This window comes from Fulmarus glacialis, unplaced genomic scaffold (assembly GCF_000690835.1).
Source record: "Fulmarus glacialis isolate BGI_N327 unplaced genomic scaffold, ASM69083v1 scaffold27942, whole genome shotgun sequence".
NCBI lineage: Eukaryota > Metazoa > Chordata > Aves > Procellariiformes > Procellariidae > Fulmarus > Fulmarus glacialis.
Window position 1 is genome coordinate 132,488 of NW_009198939.1, and position 26,623 is coordinate 159,110.

Here is a 26,623-nt window from a genome sequence, read left to right on the forward strand (position 1 = left end):
CACAGTTGAAGGTTTAGTTTTCCTGTGTTCACAAGAACCTGCTGAGTGCTAATAAATCACTTAAACATTTGTTCCAAAAAAGCCGACCTTTGTTTGTACTAATATTGCTACTTCAAGGTAGAGTTTATCAACAGGTCACAACACAGGAGGGTTTGAGCCCAAATATTATCTTTGTATGTCTCCCTCCTTGATGGGAAGTAACTGACTGAATGGACTGGGCACATGCTGGCAGTTTATAAAATGGCTGCCACAGACTGGGACAGCAGAGATGTGTTGGAGCACATTCCATATGAAGGATTGGGGCACTCTTTGATCTCCATCTTTCTGCTTGATTAGCATCCTTTCTGTCCCGATGGATGTGCTGCACTGCTCACTACTTAGAATGGGGGAAGGGATCTTGCTATGTATGCCAAAATCCCCAAAACTCGGCTTTCTACATTCGGCCTCCTGACCAATGGGCTATTTTTCCATCCCCCAGACCTAGGTTTCCTGATTCAGACTGATCAATTCCTGGCATTTCCTCTGGGGGTTGGGTGCAGCATGTAAGAGCTGGCCCATTCCTGAGTGCCTGGGATAAGAGCTAGCAGTTCAGCTGACAAGGAGGGGCGTAGATTGATTCCTTTCCCATGGCTTGCATAAATGGTTCCGTGGGCTTTACTGGCAAATAAGGATGCCTCATGGGGCATCCCTATTTCTAGCTCTAAAACTCTGAGCAGCCTAATACTGTGTCATCTAGGACCAACGCTTCCCTTGACTGAGCAGGAAAGGCAATATATGTGTGTGCCATTTTCATTATAAATGTAAAATGTGCCAAGTGTTCACTAGGAAACAGTATGTTTTCAGGTAGCTTTCAGTATTTTTCTGTTCCTTTTGCTCAGTCATATCCCATAACTGTTCTAATTAGATTGCTTCCCATGGCTACAAAGAAGGATAGGAAATCCTTTTAAGGACACTCGTTTTGTTCATTTTGGTATAGGCTTTTTAGTTGATAAAACACAGATGAAACGTACAACTTGAAGCTACGGGAGGGTACGTTCACCAGGGGGGTCTCAGATTTCTGTGTTTACGGTGATTACACACTATTCTGACTATGTAGTACCAAGCAAAACTGTTCCCTCAGCGCAGGCTCAATTTTCCCTAGTGCTCTTGCATGTAGATGGAATATAATCCCTTGCTTATTGGTTTTCCTGGCACTGTCCAAGTGTGGGGCTACTGCCTGAATTCTCTTGGACAATCAGGTGTTGCATGTCATTTAAGAAAGCAACAAAACAACAAAAACCCCTAGTTTGCTTCCCAGCCCTGCATTCCCTTTGCAGCTGTTTTTAATGAATTCCAGGAGCAGTTCTGACGCCCTTTCCAGTTATACTGAACAGAATGGGAAGACTACAGGCTCCAGGAACCTAGTCAAGATCTGTTTCAGTTGACTGGTGCAAGATTTGCCAGCCCTGGAAAGGAGGGTCACAAGGAAACGTAGTTGTACAGTAATGTACAGTACAACAACTGCGACCTGATCATGTGCATTTGAGTGGAGTGACTGCAATAGGTTGGGTAGAAAGGAGGTGTGTAAAAGGAATGGCAAGAAGGACATTAATCACTCTGCAGAATAATAAAGAATTTGTAGACTCCTGTTCTAGCTGGAAAAAAAGCTCCCTCGTTCCTTCTTTTATTGTCCCTGTAAAGCACCTCTGTCTTTGAGCAAACAAACAACACATTTGTGTTCACAGGAAAGCATTTTAGTGTTGAAAGAGCCATGAGATTTGGAAGCTTCTTTCGAATCCTGTGTAAGAGTTGGTATAGCAAGGATGCTCAGCCATGTGTAGAGGGGATTGGTTAGGCTACTAGCTGCTGGTTGATGTTACAGGGGAAGCAAAGATAAAATGATGAGCCTGGGGGAGATTAGTGTTGGAAATTGCTCTAGAGATGTAAAGACCTGGGTTTGTTCTGGTCTGCAGTGATTTGGTGTGAACTGCCCTGTATTCCTACTGAGGCGGCCTGACTCTTCCCTCCTCCCCTTGTCCTGAGGAGTAGATCTGTTTTGACCCTCTGTGTGTGCAGAGGCGGTAGACTTAGAAGTTCCTCCGGAATGAGGAAGAGAGTGGGAGCTGGGAGTGGTGGAGCTTGAGGCTGGCCTCTGCTGGGCCTCTACATCTGCTGAGCAAAGATGTTCAGGGTGGTGGGTCTGCAAATGTTTCAGCACACCTGCCCTTCCTTTTCTGTGTGAGCCAGCAAGTTTTGAGTTAGCAGCTGCAGGGAGATCTGCTCTGTGCTTTCAGAGGACGACTGTCTCCCACTAAGCACCACCAAGCTATTCAGGCTGTGCCCTGGAGGCTGTGCCTAATAGAGCTGAAAATGCAGTCCCATGCTGAAGTCATGCTTAAAAATATGATTCTTAAAGCGGGAGCTAAAGGTACTCAGTGCACTGTAGGTTTTGGTCCTTTCTCTCGTGTGAGTTCCAATGTGACTTTTTTATTAAGCAAACGAATTGCTTTGTCTCCCTCGTTGTGAAAAAGCCACTGCTAAAACTTCAGCTTCTCCCATGTTCAATGGGGATTTTGAGTTTGGTAGGAGGGAGGAATCTGGTAGAGAAATAGACATCTGATTGCTGTAAGCTGGGAAACAAATGGAAGGAACTGAAGTAATTTATTAAATTTTTCTTTGCTGTGAAAAATTTCTGCAGATCATAACCTGTCAATTTAGAGAAAAATGGAGCAAGTCTTTGAAGGAAAACCTGAAACTCAACTTCATCTCCTGCTCAGTATGTCTTTGGTAGGAGTGCTGGAGGCAATGGAACACGAAGCAACGTGAAAGTCAGGATGAGATCCTGTCATTGCTTTGCTTTGAGCCTTTGACAGAAACTGACTGAAAGAGCAGTTGCTTGGCACAAGAATAGTCCCTGATCCTTGCCACGTGTTAAACAGTGGCACTAGCTCGGAGCTTGTCTCAAATAGAGATGTAATGGTGGGCCCCTTGAGTCAGCTGCAAGAAGCCTCATGAAGCAGTTGTGATGTCTAAGAAATGAAGTATTATGAACTAGTTTGTGGGACTGTCTCCTATCCGTATAAATTGTGCAAATGATTCATCCTTTTAAGTTTAATTTCCTGTGTACTCCTTTCGGATCACCTTGCAATGGTGTCTACCTACCCTCAGTATTTTTCAGGTCTTGCCTCAGCTTTTAGAATTGATATGGCAGTTCAATGTACTCCTTCGCCCCAAGAACTTTTAGCTTGGAACTATACTGTCTCCGAATACTTTTGTTACACAAATGTTTTCTGGAACAAACTGCAGTCCTGGATATGTGTAGCGTGGTAACTTTTGGAAGAACTTGATGTCAGTGTCTGATAGATGAAGTATGAGAAATGTGATGCTTTTAAGTGCTCATCCTGAGCTGGTTGTTCAAACTTCACCTGCAAATAGATAAACTGTATATTCCCTAGTGCAGGGAGAGGGGCTGAGACTCCATGAATGGGGGGGAGAGATGAAAGTTACTTCCTTGGCAAGGCACGTCCTGTATGTGCAAAATCTGTATTGTACACACAATTTCTAAGCCAACTGTCTGCCTTACTGCTAACATGTAGTCTGAGCTTTACATATACATTGCCCAGGGTCAGCAAGCTGGGCTCTTTAAGCTTCTGCAGCCAGTAAGGAAGGGTGGGATCTCCAGAGGGCAATTCAGAGCAGGAGCTTCACATAGATATTCTGAATCTGTCTTTTGTCAGAGCCAGGCTTTCTACGTAGGCCGAAGAGAAAGTCAACAACTCAAGCCTCTTGGCTTAGGTAGCTAGCTTACCCATCTAAAGTAGAGAATGTGAACTCCCAGTCTCAACCGTAGTGTTTCTTGTTACTTTTAGTGGTATATGATCATGCTTTCTACTTCTTTCTTTTCCCCAAATGCATCTTTAAAAAGGACTTAAGTATATTTATTTTATTTAGCTCATGCAGGTATTATTGGACAGGAAACACTTCATAAATAAATTACTGTTATGTAATTGGCAACAGACTTTGTTATTTAGTAATTCAACAGAGCTTGATAATAAGTACCTAGCCTCAGACTGTAGGTCATTCAACTAGCACTGATTAGGCAGTAACCTTCTATTAAACTTCAGCATCCTGTTTGCTAATTAGAATTCCCAAATTTGGTGAAAAAAATTTATAAAAAATATGCAGCTGCTGTGGTGAAGTAATCTGTCTGCATGCTTGTGGACCAGAATACCAAATGAAAGCTTCCAGCAGCTGCAGAATTTCACTCCCCTTCTTCCCTTTGTTTCTAAAAGGGCCCCGATGATCTGCAGGGCCTCTCCTGGCTCTTGGCCTTTAATGCATTGCCTGGTAGAAGGCTGTTAGTCACAGGTAGTGCTAAATTCAGTTCTGTCCTGGTAGAGGTAACTGTGACAAATAAAGCCATGCTTCCACAAGGATGTGTTGCATTTTTTATTTGGCATGTCAACAGATATTAACAAGAGATCCTCCCAGGAGCCTGTGTGAAGCTGGAGCATAATTGGAGCCCCATAGAGTACAACAGGAGACTGATTTGGGAACGTGAGCTTGGTCATTAAGCGTGTGCTGTTAAAGACAATGGGATGCTTCCTCACCAAGAGCCAGCACGTGCTTCAAATACTTGTCTGCATGGATGCCAAGGCAAGCTGCCTTGAGGCCTGCAGTTAGTTACCAAGTAAACCAGAACTGTTGTAGTTCTCCCAATGAAAATGAGGATGTGGAGTCAGTTCTCCCACGTACGCTGTTGGAGCGGTTTATAGGCACTCAGCTGGGAGATTGCATCACCACTCTTGCATGTTATTTTGCTTTCCTGGGGAGCCAGCCCGCAGTGAATGAAGTGCACCTACAGCCCACACAAGGCTGTGCAGTCCTCAGGAAATGAAAGAACAGAAGATTTGATGAAATCTTCTACGCTGAATATGTTGAAGTTCTTTTTGAATTTATTTTTACGACGAAGAAGAGACATAAAGGAATTCTTTTGCAATAGTTACTGCTGCCTGATTTTTACTTTAAGTTAGGGTGGGTGCTTGGAGCATTGGAAACTTAGTATTATTCTAAATCAAAATAAATATTGAAGTTGGCACTGTAAAAAGCCATTAAGGCCAGCTTTTTATAGTCATGTAAATGGATTGGATTTGACTGGAAGGGAGCTCTGCATCATCTAATTGAGACACCTGCTATTCCACCCACCCACCCATCCCCCCTATCCGAGTTGGCTTACAGCATGAATGTTTGCGAATGACTGAATAGAAGTCATGAATTTCAAACTTAATCATGTGAGGTTTTACTTGATTTTTTAAAAAATGAAAGTATTGATTGTATTTATCATGTATTTGTTCTCCAACTCATTTGCCTACTTCTCTTTCACTTCAGTGCTGAAAGGCAATGAGGAGAAGAAATATGTATTAAAACTTTTGGGGATGATGAGGGAGAGGGGAACAGAATCTAAGGGGGAATTTGGAAAAATGTGAAAAGATTCTCTTCTGAAAGGAGACGTTTTTCAGTGGAGAGGAAAAATACTTGGAAAAACATCAACTATTAGTTGTGCTCATTAGCCCTGGCAGTCACTTTGGGAGAAGAATGCTGTGTCTTCAGAGAAGCAGTACCTGGAATGAGTAAGGGGCAGGTAGTAGAGGACTGGCAGGAGATGGATGGATGGATAGCTGCAGATGGATACTTTGGAAGAGTGTTCTTACAGTCCTCTTTAATTTTTGTGTATTTTCCTCATTCGACCTTTCAAATTCTTCTAGTGCTTTTCAGTTTTGTTCTCAACTGTTGACTTTCTCTTTTTTTCCACTTGACAGTTCCTGTATAACCTTGTTCCTGCAAATCTTCTTTCTCCTCACTTGTCAGGCTGCCAGCAGCTCAGACGGTCCTGGTTCCTTCAGTCCCTTGGTACTCTTTCAGTCTTTACCAGCCCTGCTTCTGAGTAACTCAAACGTTTGTTTAAAAGTGTTAAAAAATGGTTCTATCTGTACCTTTTGCAATTAGGTATTTGAGACAGAGAGCCATGATTTTGGAGAAAAAATAGATTATCTTTTTCGTGCAGAATTTATTGTATTGGTTGCTGTTCTTTCCTTACAGATGTTTCAATTTAAAGTTGGGAAAATAATTTTCATGTTGGATTTGAGTCATGATGCTTGGCTGACATTTACTTGCCTCTTGGAGCTGACCTAAATTTTGATTTTTTTTTTTTTTTTTTTAATTTTCTTTATTTTTTTACCTCGTCTAGGGGCTGCTCAGCCCAGTGCTGAACACCCACAGCTCTCGGTCACTGCTGCCGTTCTCACAGGGGCTTACGGACACTGTCACAAGTTTGCTGACTGTGTGCAGTGAAGAATTTGAGTTGGTCTTCAGAGCAGGGGAAAGGCTGCTGCATGCAAATAACAGCTTGAGCAATTTTAGCCCCGTATGGCACAGTTTCAAACTCTAGCATGCTCCTCGTGCTTTGCAAGCAGTCTGCCAAGCCTGATGCTGAAGTGTTTGTGTAAATCACTGTCTACATATCAAGTGGTTAAAGGCAGTGCCAACTCTTATGAAGACATACTACTTAATTTAAGTTTGGTTTAAGTAAAGAGCAGTTGTCCGTACATCCTGATTTGAAATCACAGTGCAACTTTAAGGATGCACTCAGGTATGCTCTCATAGATCAGATTAAAAAGTTAAGAAGCTTGAACCCCTGTACTGAGACCTGAGAAGTGGCTGCGAAGATATTCCTGGGAAGTTTTAATGCCAAGATAAACAGCTTAGCTTAAACTTGTGACGTTTTATTTAGAGTTTTGGGCTGCAGAATAATTTTGGGGAGGGAGGTATTTGAGGCAGAGAGCCATGATTTTGGAGAAAAAATAGATTATCTTTGTCGTACAAAGGGAGGGCAATGACGTTGCCTTGCTAACCCTTCAGGGTGCACCTTAGTTGTTACGGATCATAGTCTTGTACCACATAATAACTTGTACCACAGACAAAGGCAAGCTTGTGCTGAGATACTGGAGAGCGTCGGCATCCGTTGCCTTCCTCCACAGCAATAGCTTGCTGTGGAAGAGCAATACACCGGTGTGGTTGGTTTAAAGTGAAAATCTAAGATGGCGTAATTGTGACGTGAATGCAAAGTGCAATGTTGAGTTAAGCATTTACGTGATAACAAGTGCATTCACGTGTTCTCACTTGTCTCACGCTTTCAGATTTGTGTTTCTATAGAAACAAGTCTGAGATACTTCATGACATTTTTTCTGTCTTTTAGATTTTGAAGAAATCCTGTATAGAAATTCTGGCAGCAGAGCCTTCCAGTATATGTGCAGGGGGTAAGTATAAACTGAGGCCCTAGTTGTTCATGTTGCCTAAAATACATCTTTCTGTCTATCTCTAAGTGCGGGAGAGTGCAAAAGGAATTAATTAACTGGAGCTATATCTTTTGCTTTTTTGATTAATTTCTTTTTAATTTTACAGTAGCTTACACATTTCCCATTTCTGCCAAATGATGTCAAATGGCATTTTCTTACAGAAAAAGCTTGAATTTGACAATTTTGCCTGTTTTTCAGTCAAACCAGTCTGTCTTACTTGGACTGTGCCAAACTTGAAGTAGATGCGCTGCAAAATTACAAACCAAATCAGAAAATAAGACTTTGTGGTTAAGTTTAGAGTTTCGCAAATTCATGATCTCAGGATTGTTGAGGGAAGTGCTTCTTAAGAAACTAGCAAGAAAGTCGACTGAGCACACTTTGATCTAAAGGCTTCTAATATTCTTTGAACATTTCTTAGGCCTTTAGGGTTGATAAGTGACTGAGAGGACTAGAATTTAAACATCGTTCGGCTGAGCTGTGTGAATCAGTTATCATCAGAAAGCCAGTTATCGTTACTTCTTTGTTTTCACTTCCAAAGCAGCTGCTTTAAGCATCCTTTCTGCATCTCCTGTTCCTGGAGCAACTGCCTGTATACCTAAACATATATAGGTAGGCGTCTTTTCCAAGGAGATGCAAGACACCGGGCTAAATGCCCAAGAAGTACCGGGCACCAGTTTTGCATTCCATGTGTGCACTACAGTAGTTTTGTTTTTTAAGAAGCCAGGATGGCATAATTGATGTGAATTCTAGTACTTAGTCATCTACTTCTCATTTTGGCTGGCCATTTAAATAGTTCCTTTGTTAAAAAAGGCTCCAAAACAGGGCTCTGTCTACCTTGGTGTGGTAGATGATTGTTGTCATGACAGTCTCTGAAATAGTGCAGTGATGTTCCATAAATGCTTGGGAAAGGAAATTAAATTGTATGAACATTTAGACCCACTTTACACACTTACAGATTTGTTTTAAAAGTATATTTACATAGTTATCTAAGTGATAAACAATGATGCTTATGTCATGTCATAAGTCAGAAGATGACTTATAACCACCATTTATAACCATCTTTACCGCTTTCTAATGTGCTTGTCAGTTCCTTATACATCTTATCACTCCCATTCATTGTATTTTAATGGGAATGTAGGGGTAATGTACAACTGTATCCAACAGAGCCAGCTGAGAGGGGTTTTACATAAACCATTCACATTGGCATTTGGCCAGTACTTCACAAGACAAGCAACGTTAACCTTGAAAAATGCCAACAGTTATTTAGATGCTCAATTCAAGGCCTCATCTCCGAGTTTGGGCAAATGAGTTCGCTGCTCTTGAACTGCAGCTAATTTAATCACTTAGGACTTTGAGACTAATGAAAGTGCCATGGAATATGAAATCTATGTGCATTAGTGTATTTTTTAAAAATAAATTTTTGCAGGTATAGCTCTGATACTTCGTGTTTTCTTGTTTCTGTGCACATCCTTGAAGAGTGGTGGTGGTTTTGGCCTTTTTTTTTTTTTTTTTTTTTTTTTTTTCTTTTGGAAGGAGAGAACATGAGGGCTCCGTGTTACCTGAGGGCCTCTCTTGCACTGCAGGCTGGTCCCAGACACTTGAGTAATGAATTTCAGCAGCAAACATCATTCTGAAATGCCGGTTTCTTGATGATTTGGTTTTGCATCAGTACAGACATGCAGGGTGCATATTGTATCTGTTCATTTCAGTCTCAAGCAGAGACAGGGTCCCTGTGGTTAATCTGACATCATTGATATGCTGTTCTTTGACTGTACTTGAACTCTCATTCCCCAGCAGTTGAGACTTCTGTGATTTCTCTTAAGTATTCATCAGCCCCCGCACTCCAGAACAGAGCTCTTCTCCCCCATTCTTCCCAAAGGCTCTTGGACAACACATAATGGCCCTGCGAGGCAGCTTCCCTGGCTAGATGTGGTGGGATGATTTGCAACTTGGCTGTAAATGAGTGGGACCTGGAAAAGAGCCCAGATTCCAGAGCAAATCTGCTTTTTTTGACAAGTACAGTGTGTGAGTTGTTAAGGGAGATGAAAGAAGATGGGGACTGTAAAGTGCAAGGGGAGAACTTTGGATCTGCAAAAACTAAGTTCCTTGTTGCTCCTGGGAATGTTAAAACCAGGGTGGTGTTTCTGATGCACTGTGATTACTCCTGCGTTGTCTCGGACAGTGAAACATTTTGTGTTCAAACCACATTCACCAGCGAAACACCAGCGGGGATTATCTGAGTGCCTCTCCTAGGTAGCAACAGGAATTGTGGGGGCTGTTTCCTTCACCACGGGGAACTGTAGAGTTTGAGTTCCTATGTCTGCTGCCAGAACTTTTCTGGGACTATGGCCCTGTTTCAAAATCTGAAAGTCTGAAAATGGTGCTTACCTGGCAAGGCAGTCTTAATGCTGGTGGCTGCAGGAAGTTTGTAAACCTTTCCCACTACAAGGTTCAAGTAGTTGGAATAACAAGGGATGGTAGAGTGTTCTGAACGACTTGTGAGGATATGATCTCATTGCTCAGCCCTGCTTGTTCCAAAAAGGACTGCTCAGTTCAGCGCTCAGGTGTTGGTGACTGTCCTTGATGCTTTCTGCTTGCGCCCCAGCTTGCGGTGACCTTGTAGAGTTGATCTGGAAGAATAGCAAAGAGGAAGACTTGGAGAAATGCCCACAGACTCTGAGATCATAGCCTTTGTCTAGAGACTAGAAAGCTGCTCGGTTGATGAAATCCCCTGTCGTTGTATGGAGATGAGTCCAGCCAGGGACTCCTGGTCACTGTACAGGCTAGTAGGGCAGGATGTGACAAAACTCACGGCAACTGATACAATTTTGCAGTTACCTAGGAAAATAGCACTTGAACTTCTCCAAGTTATCTGTCACTGCAACATTTTTTTTTTTTCTTTCCATGGAAAGATACTTTTACCTTTCTTCACCCAAAATTTTCTGCCATTTAAAATGGCAGCCTGGGGAGGGGAAAGCTCAGTGCCTCTGAAGCTTAATGTTTTCACTGCAGGTCAGTTAAAATGTTTCTGTTGTGTATTATTTCCTGTTTCTAAAAACTCAAGTTGAAATTGGGTAGGGAGAGAGTGGAAGTTGAATTTTTAACAATTTTTAAACTTAAAAATTGTTAAACTGCAAATTTTAGCTCAAGAGATCTCAAGTGAAAACTTGTGACCTACATGCCTTGTCTAAATGACTATTCTTTGCCTCGCTATGTATCAATAATCTACTGTCTCTTTTGCTACAGAGTCGTTTCAGGTTGTCGTGAGAGGAAACGGATTTCGACACGCCCGTAATGTTGACAGAGTGCTCTGCAGTTTCAGGATCAATGACACGGTTACTCTCAGTAAGCTGTTTTGATCCCTGCCCCGCCCCCTCCACCCCCGACTCTGCACTGGCAGGCATTTGCTTGCAAAACATTTTGGATCTTCAAATATGTTGACTGAGAAGGTAGTAATTATGGGATGAGGAGCTATTAAATTTGGAGAATGCAGAAGAGTGGTGTGTGTTTTTTTTTTTTTTTTTTTAGAGGAAAATTGCTGGTGGTATTGTATACTGCGATCCTGACAGCAAGTGTGTGAATAGATAAGCTTGAGCAGTGGAGGGGACAAAATATAGAAGACAAGAAACTTGCCTGTAAAGAGCATATGTGTCTTGCTGGGTGAAGTAGGTAGTGGGATCAGGTCTGTTTCACTCCTTACCTATATTTTATGGTACTTAGCAGGCCTGGTCGTGCAGCCTAAATAAACGCTATTGTTGGAAGCTGTATTGGAGCAGGGGCTAAAGCTTCTGTGCTTCTGTGGATGCAGCTTGGAAAGATGTTTCCTCTACAGAGTTCACCAAGCAGAAGAACCAAAGTAAGAGAAGCAAATTAGACCCTGAGTGTCTGGTCTTTTTGTGAAGCGTACTGAGAGCCGTTTAGCTGGAGGAACTAATGATCCTGTTGTTCTCATCTGTCATGCCTGCAAACCCACATAGGAAACCAGAAAGCATAACTGGTAGCTAATGCCACCAGTGACAGTAGAATTCCATCAACATGGAATCTATTCAGAAGCTGCCTGATTGTTTTGGAGGCGGTCCTGACTGTTTTGAGTATAAAATAAATGCATGAATTAGTCTATTATGAATTAGACATGTGAAAGTCTAATGGCTCAATGTTGGACTTGCTCATGCTTTGAGCATTTGTGTAATTTGCTCTTCGGAGCAGGGGAACAGTTTGCTAAGGCTTCTTGCCCTGTGAGGAACGCTACTGACCATTCAGGGCAGGTATGTTTATAGGACAGTGAGTGTATGTATGTAATCTGTCCTGAATGGCTTTTGTAGTGTTATGCTGGCCCCCTCTGTAGTAGGCAGGTTCTGGAATTGCCAACTCTTGTGTCACTAAGCAGAAAGTTTGGCTGGCTGTGGTTCATGTTTGCTTAATTCAGATATGGTGAGTGTTGAGGACACGAAGAGCAGAAGCTGGAGGGCTAAGTGTCCAGGGAGGAGCAGGTGGCACTGGAGGTGGGACTAGGGAAGGAGAGGGATCCGAGTAAAAGCACTGGGATGGGGGGGATATGGTGAATTAACTGTTTTGGAGGCATCTCCATGCAGCCCGGAGATAAGTGCTGGAGATGTGTGAACAAGTGAGAGGTGGCTTTCAATAAAGAACAGCAGAGGCAGCCACAGATGCATGCTTTTCCTTTTAAGCTCCGTAAAATCGGACCCAAACCTCACATGTGGCCAGAACTCCTTAAACCTGGATCATGGCTGCATTTAGGTGTTGAACCGTGTTTGGTTTCTCCCCAGAGTTCAGATCCAAAGTTTTGTTTGGATCATATGTGTTACAAAGTCTCCTGTAGTTCTCTAGAGCTGGGCAGGAAACCTTCCCTTCTCTCGCCACCTGGAAGGTTCCAATGGAAATGAAGTTGCTGTTCAAATATGTAGAAGTTTTCTTTTCATCAGAAGTCTGAAGCCATGTGGTGCAAACCCAAAAGCCTTTGGGTTTCGTTGCTGGAAGCTGACAGTTTCTAGCATTCTTAGTTTGCATGTCTGCTGTCTTTTTTCAGTTACAATGTGAATATCCCATATCAAACATGTAATTTGGGTGAAAACTTCCACGTTGTGGAGGAGCTACTTTCAGTTCAAGAGAAAAGTTAGTGGAGGATTTTTCAAGCAGTTGTATTTTATGCTAAGAAATGTATGGACATGTATAATAGAAGTTATAGGAGTTAAAGACCACCACTCAGCATGACAGAAGCCCCGAAAGTTGCAAGATTTAGGAGTGCCCATGTCACCGTGGTGTAGCTTGGCCTGGCCTTGTTTTAAGTCCTGAACATCCCTCAGACCAGATATCCCTTTGAGAGATTTGTGCTGTTGATGATCTCTAAAGCAAGACTGATTGGGTCAATGTGTACAGCATTTCAGTTTTAGGACCCCCCGGGGCCAGATTTGCAACCTGTGTGGGAGGGGATAAGAGCTAGGTTTGGTCCTTCCTTGGTGGAAGGACATCATTACTCTATTTTCCCCAAATTGCTTTCCGTTTCTTCTATAAATTGCTTTCAAGAGCTGCAGCACAAAGGTCTTTGAGCGTGAGTTCAGAAGGCCTGAAAAACTTGGATCTTGGGCTTAACTTGAACTTTTTATTAGGAGCTTTAAAATAGATCCATATCTTGAAGAGAAAAAGCATTGGAAGCTGTATATGGAATGAATAAACTCTACTACTCCTGGTTTTCAGGCGGGGGAACTGAATTTACAGAACTGAAGGTAGCTGCTCCAAGTGAGCTTATCGCAGGCAAGCATGCGGATGTCCTGACACCCAGCCTAGTACTCTTCCTACTGGTTTATGGGGCCTCTTCAGAAGCTAGAGATTTGGTGCAGGTCTCCTTTCTCGATCGCCTGTTCTTCATTCACTTCTGCCTCCGAATCCATCCAACAGTTGTCCTTCTTATGGCCCCCTTTGCCCTGTGAGTCCAGGACAGGACTCTGAGCCTGAATGGAAGGTAAAAGTAGCTACTGCTCCTGCCAGCTTTGTGCGGTAGGGAAATGATATTAGTGCTATCCTTTTTTTCTCTCCTATGTAAAGTCTTTTCAGCACTTGGTTTGCTGTTCCCCTTTTTCCTCCAGAGAAGACCACTTGCTCTCTTGTCATTAGCTTGAAAGTTACCTCTGTTGCCTGAGGCTGTGCTAGCTGTGACCTGCCGTTGCATCCCAATTGCTTCTCAGCTCAGCTTCCTCAGAGCTGGCTGGCTCTGGAGCAAGGCTTTCGTTCCTGGAAACATCCTAAAGTCTTCACGGAGCTAAGAATGTCATCCATCAGCTGTCCACTATTCAGTGTGGCCCATCTATGGAGACACAAAAACATCCAGTGTTGCCAATGGCAGGAACTGTTTGTGAGGGTTACCTCACTCCCGAACACTATGACCTGGTGTTGGTGGAGGTGAGGAGGAAGTCTCCTTCCTCTCTCTCTGCATGCTGACTGCTTGTCCAGCTGAGTAATTTATTATGGTGTCTGTCATCATAATTTGGTAGAGGCTTTCAGGAAAGATCAGCTTATCTTTGTGCAACCCATGGGCTTTTTTTGTTTGAAGCTGTCTGCCTGTGTCCACTGAATGACTGTGGGAAATGAGGATAAGGGCCAAATATGTTCTCCACCTTCTGACCTGATGCATTCATTGTGTCCTGAATCGATGCATAGGTGGAAAGTGAGCTCATTCTCCTTGGCACTCCACCAAGACTTCTCAGTTCATTTTGCACAGCACTAGATTGATGCAGTGACCTGGAAGCAAGAGGCCACAAACTCAATTTCTGAATTCAAACCATTCCCTAACTGAGGGAACTCAACAGTTGCTCATCAATGTTCTCAAACCCGAGTCTCTCCTGGTGGGAACTGGCACAGCTCTGTTAAGTTTAAGTTGCTCTATGTGAGAATGTATCTCGGTGTTTTGCTTTTCTGGAACCTGCAGCTCCAGCCTGCATTCTCAGTGTGCCTTTGTGGCACTTAACTGCAAACAGCTTAACATAAGAGTTAACCGAATGAGAACTTTATGGAAACCTGATGGAGACTGGATAAGTTCAGCTGTTTTTGTTTGCTTGAAACCTCTCAGCCTCTGATTGTATCGGGGAGGGAGGTATTTTTAAAGATAACACTAAGTCAACAGTTCCCGAAACCTTAAATTATCCCAGATCAGACCTAGACCAGCACAGCTAGGACTTGCTGAGGTTAGGGCATGAGCTAATAGATTTTTATTGGGATTATTGGCAGAGAAAAGTGGCAGGTGAAGAGAGCATCGTCTCATAAAGTTCATAGCTATGGGATAAAAAAGAGGAACATCTGTAGAAACCATGAAGAATATTTGGCTGAGGAGAACTGTAATCAGATGCATGTTCAACAGCAGGGTGTTTTCTGCCAGCAGCAGGACCTAGGAGAATTGGTTTCAGACTGCACAGAGTTAAAAGTAATTATATAGTGCGGTGACTTATGACTGCTTTATGGTGCTAAAATGTCTTTGTCTGCCCAGATTGTGCAGGATCCGGCAAAGACAGTTCTGGGCATAGAGGCGAGCTCTGTCCTAGGCAATTTAAAACTGAACAGAGAGATGTAAGATTGGTGAGGAAACAGCATGCACCACAGCAGAGGTGGGGCTAGATCTTTTGCATTCTAGTGAATGCTCTGGATGCTTGGCCAAAACTGATGCTTTGCACAAACTAGCCTGATTTTTGTTTCAGCACCGAGTACCAGAAGCAAGGGAAAATGAGGCGAAGACAGTGGGAGCAGGACTTCGCCAGGTATCAGCGGAGAGTGAGCTGTATAGGGAACTGTATCCCAAAACTGCCCAACAAATGCCTTCTAAAAATTGTCTTCTGTTTTTAAAGCCTAGCAGGTTTCTTCCTGTCTTTCCTTTTCCTGGCAGCACAGTACTTTTTTTGTGATATCTTCTTTACTTTCTCACAGCCTGGTCACTCTTAGCACAGGAACGTTTTACTTTGCACTTCGACACTCTAATCCCCGATTTCCCACTTGATCACGTCGCTTTAACCCTCCACTGAATCTTTTCCTTTTATTTTCTTATAGTAGCTTTTCCCTCTTTCCACTGTGGTACTAGAGAATGTCCATCACTGTGTACAAACTCCATCAGGTGTTTTTGGGAGTGTGACCTTTATGAAGGACAAAACGTATGGCTCTCATTTTTCCTAGGTGAAAACATACACCAAGGTGAGCTTGGCATCCTATTCTGAAGGGCGGCCCAAGTCATTGCTTGACAAAGAATGTGAAAACAGGAGAAAACGGTCGCACTTCCCTCAAATGCTCTCCTAGCCTCCAACAAATTGCAGTGTAGGAACTTGATAACAGGATTACTGTGCATTTACCTCCAGCAGACTTCTCTGCAGCTGTCCAGGCCGAGTGTGGAGGAAGAAGCACAGAGCAGTCAGCAAACTTGGGCTGAGTGAAGAGGAGAATCTCTGTGCAATGTGGAGCTTTACCAAGCTCACTTACTTATACTGTATGCTGCTGGGGGTCCAAGATGGTCTCTCACTGTGACATTAGTATATCTGTGCAAATAAGCATGATGGAGCTTATGGTAACAGCTCTGAGATTGGAGCGGAGCTGTTGCAGTGCTAGACCAAAACTCCTGCCTGGGAGTGACCCCGTTGTACTGCAGCATGTGCTGCTCTCCTGAGCATGAGCAAATTAATAGCGTGGTACTTTGCCAAGTTCTATTAGTAGTCTTGAAGCTATGTGTGCTTGTTGAACAGAATTGTATGCACAGCAGATGAACCCATCAGAGAAAAAGCGATTCCTTCCAGATCCCTCCTCTCCATCTAGAGATTGTTATGAATGTGATATCATTGTTCTGTGCTTATCTGTTTCTTCCCCCCCAATCCCCTAACTCTGCTCTGAATGGCTTTGGCATTCAAAGCTCATGTGTCTCTACACAAAGCAGAGCAATTATAGCGTGATCTCAATGTGGTTTTCATTACAGCATTAACAAAACATTTCTTATTTATGGGTCTTTCTTGCAGGCAGTTTCTCTAGCTCAGAGAGTGTTCCAGTGTCTTTCTACATTCCTATCTCCCCACAAAATGGGTTTGAAATAAAAACTTTGTTTGCAGAGTTGTCACAAGGAGTGGCATAAGAGGAGGAGTCAGCCAGGATGAACAGAGATTGTGTTTTAGTAGGCGGTGCAGAGAATTATGGAGCTATTTTGCCTCATCTGAGGTGACAAAGGGACAATGGAAGTGCTCAGGCTCACGACGGCTCAGGGCTACCCATCTCGAGTGGGCTGAGGTACAGAGAACAGCCGTCTTAGCACAGCTGTTCCTGAGGGAGTCTTATGTGAGAGCAGCCAGACTCCCACCCCCAATTTAGCTGTACTAGTCTAACAGACCAGAGTCTTCTCTCCTACACTAACAGAAGACAAGGTTAAAGTGTTTTCTGAGACTTACTTTAGTTGAATGCAAATCATAAATACTGGGATAACAGAAGGAAATTTTTAGTCTGTGATATATGGGAAGTTTGGCAAACAGCTTTTGCAGCCTTTTCTGGACTAAAATATTGCTGATACTGCGAGCCCAACAATCAGCACTTGCGATATCGCGGTGGCAATTTGAAAATGTTGTGCTTTCTTAAACCCATTTGTATGGGATCTTTGCAGTGAGTTTTCAGTATGCCAGTTGGTTCTTGGATGAACCATTAACCAAAGAAAAGGCTGCTAATTTTGGCTTGGTTATATGGCTAAAAGAAAGTACTACGATCCGTCTTGGTCACTTTCTTTGGGTTTTTGTACGTCTATTTTATTGAGGTTTGCTCTTCTGTGTTAAAACATCATGCATATATTGAGGCTTTTATTATTATGGTTGGCTTGCCAAAAGGTTACACCCTGCTAATGGCAAAAGAAACTGTTCACTAATGCTGGGAATAATAGATTTTACAGGCTACAGATAGTTGTTAAAAGGTGTAGGAATGCTGGGTAGCGAATTACAGGAATTTGAGCAGTAGTAGAAAGTACCTTGTTGAAAGGGCATGCACAGAAAACAGATGTATTTTTGTGAGCTGTTTGACCCTTCTCCATTTCTGCACACTGCTGTGAATGGCTTATGCCTCAGGGCTGACTAGTTTCAGTTGCCCATGAGTGCAGTGTCCTGTGGGGGGGTTTTATACAGTGAGAATCTTATTTTGCTTGATGGAGTGATTAGAGGTGGATAGGTAAGGAGCAAATTGTGCCCATTACTGTGGGCGGACTTTCTCAAAAGTGAGGCACTGCAATATTTCCTGAAGACGTCCAAGCTCTGCCCTTGATTGGTGTCTGAGATGCGACCAAGGCCTGGGCATTCTTTCTATAAAGTTGTCAAAGGAGGCAAAGTGATTTCTTCACGGTTACACAGCCGGCTAGCGGCCGAGCCGAGAACAGAAATCACTTCCTGGGCAGCGAAGTCAGCGACATCGAGTCGAGCGCTCCGCCCCCCGCCTTCCACAGCTCTTCCACTAGTACTGTCAGCTGAGAGGAGTCCAAACCACAAAATTCAGATTTTTGGCACGAGATCTAGAGTTTGGGAGCATTCAGGCCCACCTCTTACTGCGCAGGAATACAGCAAGTTTTTTCTGTAGCAGTCAAGAAAAGCGGCGTTCTTTCAAATGCATCCTGCAGATACAGATGCAATAGCAGATGAGAAGTGTTGTTTTGTTTGGTTTCCCTATGTAAGTTTTCCAGGAAGGAGTCAGATGGCCAGAGTTATGCAAACCAAATGGATCTTCTTTTGTTTAGAGCAAAGGAAAATAGTCACTCATTTTTGTGGTGAAACACAAACATTCTCCAAACAAAATAATCTCTCCCTGTAGCCAGCCTGGCCAGCCATGAGTCCCCTCTTGGGACTCTGAGTCTGATAAACTTTCTAGAGAGGCATAGACTTTAATGCGAGTTGGGGGTGGGAAGGGAGAGAAAGAGAAACAAAAAGCTAATGAGATCTAAGTAAAAGGCCTTGCAAGATTAAGCCAGCTTTTGTTTTAGTGAATGCTGGCATGGAGAATTCTTTGGCCTTTGCTGCCAGTGTTCGCAAAGGAGAAAACAAGACAGTGGTCTTCATTCTCTTGGCATGTGTGTGCTGAGACAATGTCATAAATTTATGGGAGTTAATGATACCTTCATAAATCAGGGTGAGAACAGAACTGCAGGGCCAGATTCACCACCACTGTGCGTCTTCCTTGCTTGTGCAAAGTGGGAAATGCTGCTGGTTTGATTTGGTAACTCCATTGCAAAACTGAGTGCCTGTGTATGATGCAAGCTCACCATAAATCCAGTGCCTGTGCTGTAGGCGATAGGAAGTGAGGGATGTGCACTGTATCACTACATTGCATGCCTGTTGTCTGTCCGCCTCTCTTTTAATGAGGAAGTAATCTTCTAGATAGTATGGGGCTACCAAAGGAATACTCTGTGCTGAAAACATCTGCTCCTAATGTTTAGCGTAGTGGAAATGTTCGTATGTGTTCTTGCACTGAGGCTGTGGGAAAACAGCGATAATGTGGTACTTTCCAGGCCAACAGCAGGAGCAGGGATCTAGAGAGATCACAGAAGCTTGAAGACTGCTTTCAGTAGGTGAGCCATGGTGCAGAAGCGAAGCCTGTCTTTGAAAACCATAAGGCTGGCTAAAATGTTTCACTTTCAGCTGTTTGCCTGTGTCACACAGTCCTTAATAAAATAACTGCTGTGGGTAACCCAAAAATTCAAGAGTGTGTATGTAGGCATGGGACTTGCTGGAAGCTGGAAACATAAGGAAAACTTCAGGGAAGGCTACAACTTTTCATGACCATTTCATTTTTTTTAATGGAGTGTAAAAAATAAACATTTCCTAACCTGCTTGAGGAAATAATCTTTTATATTGCTGCCAAAGCAAAGAAATACATTGGTATGAAACAGGGATTATAATGTGTGATAGGAATTACTAGAGCAATATTACTGCTTTCTAAAATTTTTTATTCAGTGAAAATCTCTCTTTTAGGAATGTCTGGGAAAGAATGCTTGACTTCTGAATGAGGGGACAAGCTCTTGCAGTCTGTATCTCTTATCTTTATGCCTCACCCACTGTAGTAAAATGCACTGCGTGACCCTGCTTCTGAGTGAACCCTGCTGAGCTAACCACTGAGAATGGGGCCAGGATCAATAGTGCTCTACTGCTGTTGCCCTAATCATTATTAGACACCATCCATGTGAACAAATTTATCTTGGCAGCTGAGTGAAGAAGGAACAAGGCTCACAGCTGATGCAGAAATTACTTTAGAGAAGGTTGCCACATTCTCTTTGGCTTGTGTCTCTTCATGGCTTTTCCTCTTCCCACTGGCACCTTAAATGGAATTGTAACTTGCACAAGTTTCCTCAAAAACAAAAGACCAGACAGTCAGAATAGCTCAGCTCTTCATTAGATTGCTAAACGATTTGATTAAACTTTTATCTTTGCTCCTTTCCATTCCCTGTCAGTGATGCACTGAACACTGTAACCTTGCTTTCACTTTGCCAGTGTTACGTGTACCCTGGGAAGTTAAGTGCGCTATGCACTTGTGAAGACACTTCGGATGGTTAGAGACCCCAGGTTTGCTGTCTGTGATTGAAATAGCAAAGTGAGGTGGTGATGAATTGTACTCCTCTTTCAATACGGCCCCAGAGAATGAAGGTCTCTTCCACCCTGCAGTATATAGAGATAAGATTCAAGATTTGGTTTGAAGATGAGATTTGAAACCTACAGGTTTGAGAGGAGAAGGGGAAGGAATCTGTCAGGAGAGGAGGGGCTTTCAAACAGCATGAAAATTTTAACTGGAAAATTCTAGGAAGCTGGTAATATTTGGTAACAGCTCATTTCAGGTCTATAAGCATCTCTATAGAAGGCCCTAGAGATGGTTATAAGTACAGCTGGTAGAAAGCTTTCTGATGCAGTGACGTGCTTCTGGAAAATGCTGATTCAGCAGAATCAACCCCTTCTGCAGGAATGTGTGGTTTCCAGTCCAAAAAAACAAAAACCACCCAGCCTGTCTGCCTGGTTTTCTGCCAACCTGCCCGATCTCTAGTCAGCTGGCAAATGGGCTGGGAAGTTCCTTGGGATCCCCATCTCTCTGGTCACCAGAGAGGTGGTATAAACTTCTGATTTAAGTCTACAACAAAAGAGTATTAGCTGATGTTCGTGTTTCCCCGGCAATTGCCTACCAATAATTTTTCTCACACACACTTTTAAAATCATGGTATAATTTAGATTGGAAGGTTTAATTTAGGTTCAGACAAGTCTGCCTTGAAGTGCAAAACTTTCCGTAATGTACAATTTTCTTAACCCAGCTATTTTCAATTATATCTGTTGCAACTCCATCTGGTCTCCTGTATAGAGTGGCTGTGATAACTTACTCTGACCATTCAAAAAGCTTTGTATCTTCAGTTTTGTTGTGGTTTGGATGTGTGGCGTGATAGACTTCAGCAGCATGGAGCAGCTGTAGGAATGGCGAGGGTGCTGCGTGCGACATGTGGGTGACAGGCGGCGCAGGGCTTCCAATTGCCCTGAGGCATTCAGCTCTGCAGGGGCAGGTAGTCCTCAGCCCTTTTGTAGGAACGGTGGCGCAAAGAGCTTTGTGGAATGGAGTTTCACAGTGAGCATGACAGAGAGCTGTGGCAGTCTGAAAACAAGACAGTTTTCACAAGGGCTCTACAAAGAAATGAGGAAGGAGGGTCAGCTGCCACACTTCCCCATCTTTCTCGGGGGGTTAATGCTAAGTGTTGAATTCTTGTTTTTTCCTGAAGTGCAGGGTATCTGCTGTTACCTTGTATTTACTCTGTAACTCCATGGGCTAAAAGCATGCCTACAGTTACCTTGGAACAACTGCTGTGCAGTAGCTTTTTATCGTTCATACAGCGTTTGATTTTGTTTATGTATCAAGAGTGAGGAAAAACATTATTTAAGCTTGGTCTTTAAGGCCTGTATTACGGACCAGGTAATAAATCCCAATATTTCTTTTTTCCAGATGAGAAGCCTTTTGTAGTGGAAGATACTTACTTACTCTGCCCAGCACCTGTGCTACGAGAAGTTGGCATGTATGTTTTTTCTACGTACTCAAATATTTATTTTGCCTGTGGGAAAATGAGTCTGCATCATCTCACTGTATTCTGTTGTTCTTATATGCATCTAATTCTGACATTGTCTCTTGTGCTTGTTGGGTTAATTGGCAGGTGTGCATTGGAGCACAGGGGAGAGAGTGCACCAGCAGGGTGAATTAACCTGTACAAAAGGCTTTTCTGTGCATCAAGAGCCCAGGTTCCAGAGGATGTTATCTAGTAGAGGATTGTGGACTATCTGGCCTGAGTTGTTTCTTGTGGTTTTTTTCCAGGGAAGCAGCTCTCCAAGTCAGTATGAACGATGGTCTGAGCTTCATCTCTAGCTCCGTCATCATCTCCAGCACACACTGTGTAAGTTTCGATGCGCCTAAAATGATTCAGTACAATGCTGGTACTCAACAATAGATGTTTGTTACACTGGTATTAGGGCTTCCAAGTTGAGTAAGGCTGGTGTGCGAAGGACCTGTTTCACACTCTTAAAGGTGAGCTTGTGAGTGTGGTAACATGACGCTTTGTGTATCATGTGTCATCATAATGTGGCAAAGCTCTTGAGTCTTCAGTAAACATCCGAGACTCCGTATCTGCTGTGGGATGCAGACCAGAACAGGACTGGCAGCCAGTGGTCTGGAGGCGTCTATGCCTGCTTGTCCACTGCACAGTGAACAAGAAGCAAGTCTGCTGGCTCGTTAGCTAGTCTGTTTCCTCTACAGCAATGGCGCTGCTCACTGTGAAAGGCATATGGCAGTTGTGATCACACCCTTTGTCTGGAAACCAATATGGTTACCAAAAAAATGTGGGGGTTTCTCCACTGAAGAAGCTGGCTTATAGCTGGCGTCCTTTGTTGCCAGTAGTGAATTGCTGCACTCAGTCTCTGGTGAAACCAGACAAAGGATGATGAAATTCATAGTATTCATGGTATTTATAATTCATGGTATTGCTGAAGATGCTGCTTCTTCTAAGTCACAGCTGTTGGGAATAGAGCATGACATAACTTGCGCTGAAGGAGGTAGTGGAGGAATTCACTTTGAGTTCAGAGCTTCGTGCTTCAGTGTATTCAGCTTTATTAGTCTGCGGGAAGACCTATCTTCTGTGCAGGGAATGGTTGAGGTGCTGCTTTACTTCTCCCGTGTACTGACTTAAACTATTTTTTGGGAAACCAGAGTAGTCTCGACAGAAAGTCTTGAAAATCTGTCCACGGCCTGCTTTTATCCCTATCCAGTAAAGGCACATCGTGTTTCTGTTCAGAATGAGTGAAAGGCTAAGTTGTATAACATCGGATTACCAGCAGTCTTTTGTGGTCCACAAAGGCTGATGCACAGATCCACAAAAGACAAAAAAATCTTTTGTGGATCTTTGTCATCCACAAAAGACAAGATGGGAAAAGTCTTCTGTGTCACTTGATCTCAATACTTATTCAACAAGGACAAGATTGTATGGAGAGACAGTTTTCAGAGCTTACATGAGTTTTTTATTCCAAAACTTACAAAGACTCCCTTATGCCTTAAAAGAAGGGAATTTATTTTATTAGTTAATTTTTTGGTTCAAGTTCTCTTGCTCACTGACAAAAATGTATTTGCTTGTTGTCAGCAAATTACAGGAATATTTTCCTATGTTTTGTTCATATGAGGCGAGACCTGGCAAAGAATTTTTGGAGAAAAATTATTCCTTCCTGATATGCTTTCTTCCGGGAATAGAATTATTATTTCTAGGTTATAGGAGATGAAATATCTGTTCCTTTTCTATTGTTTTAATAGCTGTAAGGAAACTTTCAAAAATGCCTATGCTTCATGGCAGCACCTACTACTCTGATGCCTCCAGACTGCGAAACTGGATTTGCATTGCAGCTAAGCAGCCAGAATTCAAATCCAGATCCTACCTCCAAACCTAAAATAGAATCATAGAATCATAGAATCATTAAGGTTGGAAAAGACCTCTAAGATCCTCAAGTCCAGCCGTCAACCCAACACCCCCATGCCCACTAAACCATGTCCCAAAGCGCCTCATCTACACGTCTTATAAATACTTCCAGGGATGGGGACTCCCCCACTTCCCTGGGCAGCCTGTTCCAAGGCCTGACCACTCTCTCAGTAAAGAAATTTTTCCTAATGTCCAGTCTAAACCTCCCCTGGTGCAACTTGAGGCCATTTCCTCTCGTCCTCTCGCTGGTTACTTGGGAGAAGAGACCAACCCCCAACCTCGCTCCAACCTCCTTTCAGGTAGTTGTAGAGCGCGATGAGGTCTCCCCTCAGCCTCCTCTTCTCCAGACTAAACAGTCCCAGTTCCCTCAGCCGCTCCTCATCAGACTTGTGCTCCAGGCCCTTCACCAGCTCTGTTGCCCTTCTCTGGACACGCTCCAGCACCTCAATGTCCTTCTTGGAGTGAGGGGCCCACCTAGATGCAGCGACATTCAGTGGCTGCTTTGAAAATTATGTCGCAGGCTTCACTAATCGAGGAAGCTTCTCCTGGGTAAACAGGCATTTTGTCTTTGTAGTAGTGTTTATTTTTTTTCAAGTTCTTTTTAAAAATGAAACTGTTTACTGAGACTACAGGCCTCTCTTTAATTAAGGTTACAAGGGCTCCAGTCCTGGAAATACCCATGTACAAAATGTGCACCAAATAACTTGTTTAATTGACTTCAGACCTGGAGGTTAGGTCTGTTTGAAGATCTGCAGCCAAAGTGGGATAGTCAAAAAGCTGTGGAATGAAGCGATGGTAACAAGCAGGGAAAAAACTAAGGTTTTCTTCCCTGTGTGCAAACTAGCAATCAGTGCTTTGGGTTTCCTCTCTGTGCTGTATTTCAGAAATGATCAGGTTTGGAAAGAGGTCTGGCGTGTTGTCTTCAAAAAGCTTCCCAGATGGCACTCGGCAGTGACTTAACATCGCAGCCCCACACTCGCTTTGATGCAAATGCCTTGAACCCCAATCTCATTGCTCTCCAGAAATGGCTATTTAATGGGAGAAGGAACAAAACAAGCAGCTTGACAGCCTGATAAGCTTTACCATTTCTTTATTTTCTTATGTAGTTCCACAACAAAACCTTCCTATGCAACATGTAAATAATCTGCAAATATCCCATTTTTCCTATAAACAATGCCTGTCCTGTTCTATGAACTACCCATTTTCAAGGACTCTCTGGAGGTAATCCAGGGAAGAAAATTCAATTAAGAGCATAGCTGAAGCAGACAGCTATGTTCCCAGCAAGTAAAAGGCCAAAAATGAACAGTCAGAAAAGTCAGTCAGACTTCGACTCCTAAGTTATGAATGCAGGTATTTGAAGATCAGGACAGATAGAGCCTAGACACTGAACTAGCTAATAAGCTTTTTTTTATCACCCTAGCTGGCAAAATTTTAGTGTAGGTTTTCATGGTAAGGAAATTGGGCCAGTTTCTCATAGGTTAATAGGGCAAAGCTATTTTATACTAGCCTAGGTCCCGACCTTTATTTAATATCTAAAGACTCCTAGGAACGAGGCAGCTAAGTAAATGTCAGTTTTATTGAGCAGTGAAAACTCTAAAAGAAGTTTAGAAGTTTTTTCATCTTAGACAGGTCACTTTTTGGAAAGAAACAAGGGATCAAAGCCTTTGCCTTTTCTAGAAGTGCATCATGGCTTCACTGCTGTAACTCAGCAAGGCTTGAATCCTGCGATTGCCAGAAGCGAGGAGGGAAGAGTGCTTAGTACTCCTGTGCTCACATTGTGTTTTCTAACACCGAGTGCCAGCTGCTGAAAATGGGATACTGGGATTTTTTGCCTTGCCCAGTGCCGTCATTTTTGTGAGGTTGCCAGTTAAAAGTGCTTTTCGCAGACTATACTGCCTTCATATTCAAATACTGAATGCGTGGCAGAAAGTGTTCTGTGCACTTGTCTCCTTTAGGAAATGTCACAGTTTTGTGTCTCTGAATGCAATAATGCACATACGTCTCTAGTATAAACTGACTCCCCCTGGGAACAGACAGAGCTTTTGCTTGAGCCCATATTGCCTAACTGAAGTAATTATTTGCACTTTTTCCCCTTGAGGTGTAAAATCTGCTACAGCACTTCAAGGGGGAGAAAATGTGGGAAGGTTAGGAATGAAGGCATACGTAATGGCCGACTTAATCTCCGTCTTGGTCTAAGAGACACTTAAATACATCTCACTTTCCAGTGTTAGGTGATACTACTTGTGAAATCTGTCAACGCCAAATTAGACCTCACTGTTTGAACACTGGTTGGGGTTTTGGGTTTTTTTGTTTTGTTTAAAGGAGTCATACATACAGCTAAAACAGCCTTAGAGCTTCTACCTGTGCTTTCAAATCTGGGCACTTTGGAATCCACTTGCCTGGACTGCAGGTGTCCTTTGTGCTTTGAGGGACTTCTTGTATTTCTTAGCTTTCTGCTTCCTGAAATGTGGCAGGCTTCAAGGTTTGCAGCCCAAAAAAAAAATGCAAGGGGTGTCAGAAATTAAACTGCATGGGTTCTGTTGTATTCTGCCTTTTGCTTAATTGCTTGTGCTTTCCAGTATCAGAGTACAGGCATGACTGTATATGCTTTTATACCTCCTTTTCCGTGGGACTCAAGGAATTGCCGGTTTAGGTTCCCAAACTAAAATTGCCAGAACTGCTTAAATTTTGTTTTTTAAAGTGAGTTTCCAGGCTTTCTTGATACTTCACTGCAGTTCTCTCCTCTCTGTGAAAGGTAATTGATTTTTTTCATTTAACAAAAGAAAACAGAAGAAGGTGTGGGAGAGACTTGTAAAGATGCTCTTGTTGTAGAGGATCTTTCAGCATTTCCATTTTAAAGTACATTTTGGGAAGACGTGCAGTCACATAAAAGTGATCTCAGCTGGATCAGGTGGAGCAAAATCTCCATTTAAAAAAGAATCAAAATTCTTCTCAGTTGGCCCAGTTATTTTCAAGCCTGAGGTATGAAATAGTCCATAGGAGGTCTTTGGAGATTTTATTTTGTTTTCCTTCCTCGGGATTTTCAATATGAGTTTTTTTGAGGCAAGAGAGTTGATTACACATGGGAGGCCCTTTTAAATCCCTTGTATAAGTATCAGTCTGGAATTTGCTCAGGCACATTAGCCAACAAATGAAACTCCAAATACAAGGTCTGTCTGATGCATAAAGAAATATCAGTCAGAACAAAGCTTGACTCCTCAATCTCATGCAGGGGTGGCCTTTAGTTAAAGATGGAGTTGTCTTTTTCTGGAGACGGTAAAAAGCATTGGCTGTGGAATTGCGTGGG

At 42.9% G+C, this 26,623-nt stretch overlaps 1 protein-coding gene across 1 annotated transcript in view; it reads left to right on the forward strand.

Moving 5' to 3' along the window:
- ANTXR1 (anthrax toxin receptor 1) overlaps positions 1 to 26,623 on the forward strand; it is a gene marked incomplete at its 3' end in the record, with an annotated part of 106,574 nt that overhangs the window by 20,215 nt on the left and 59,736 nt on the right. Inside the window, exons 9-12 of the mRNA XM_009573086.1 lie at positions 7,235 to 7,295; positions 10,581 to 10,679; positions 21,309 to 21,378; positions 21,672 to 21,750. Of these exons, the coding sequence (XP_009571381.1) occupies positions 7,235 to 7,295; positions 10,581 to 10,679; positions 21,309 to 21,378; positions 21,672 to 21,750 (309 nt within the window). The remainder of the gene's footprint in view (positions 1 to 7,234; positions 7,296 to 10,580; positions 10,680 to 21,308; positions 21,379 to 21,671; positions 21,751 to 26,623) is intronic.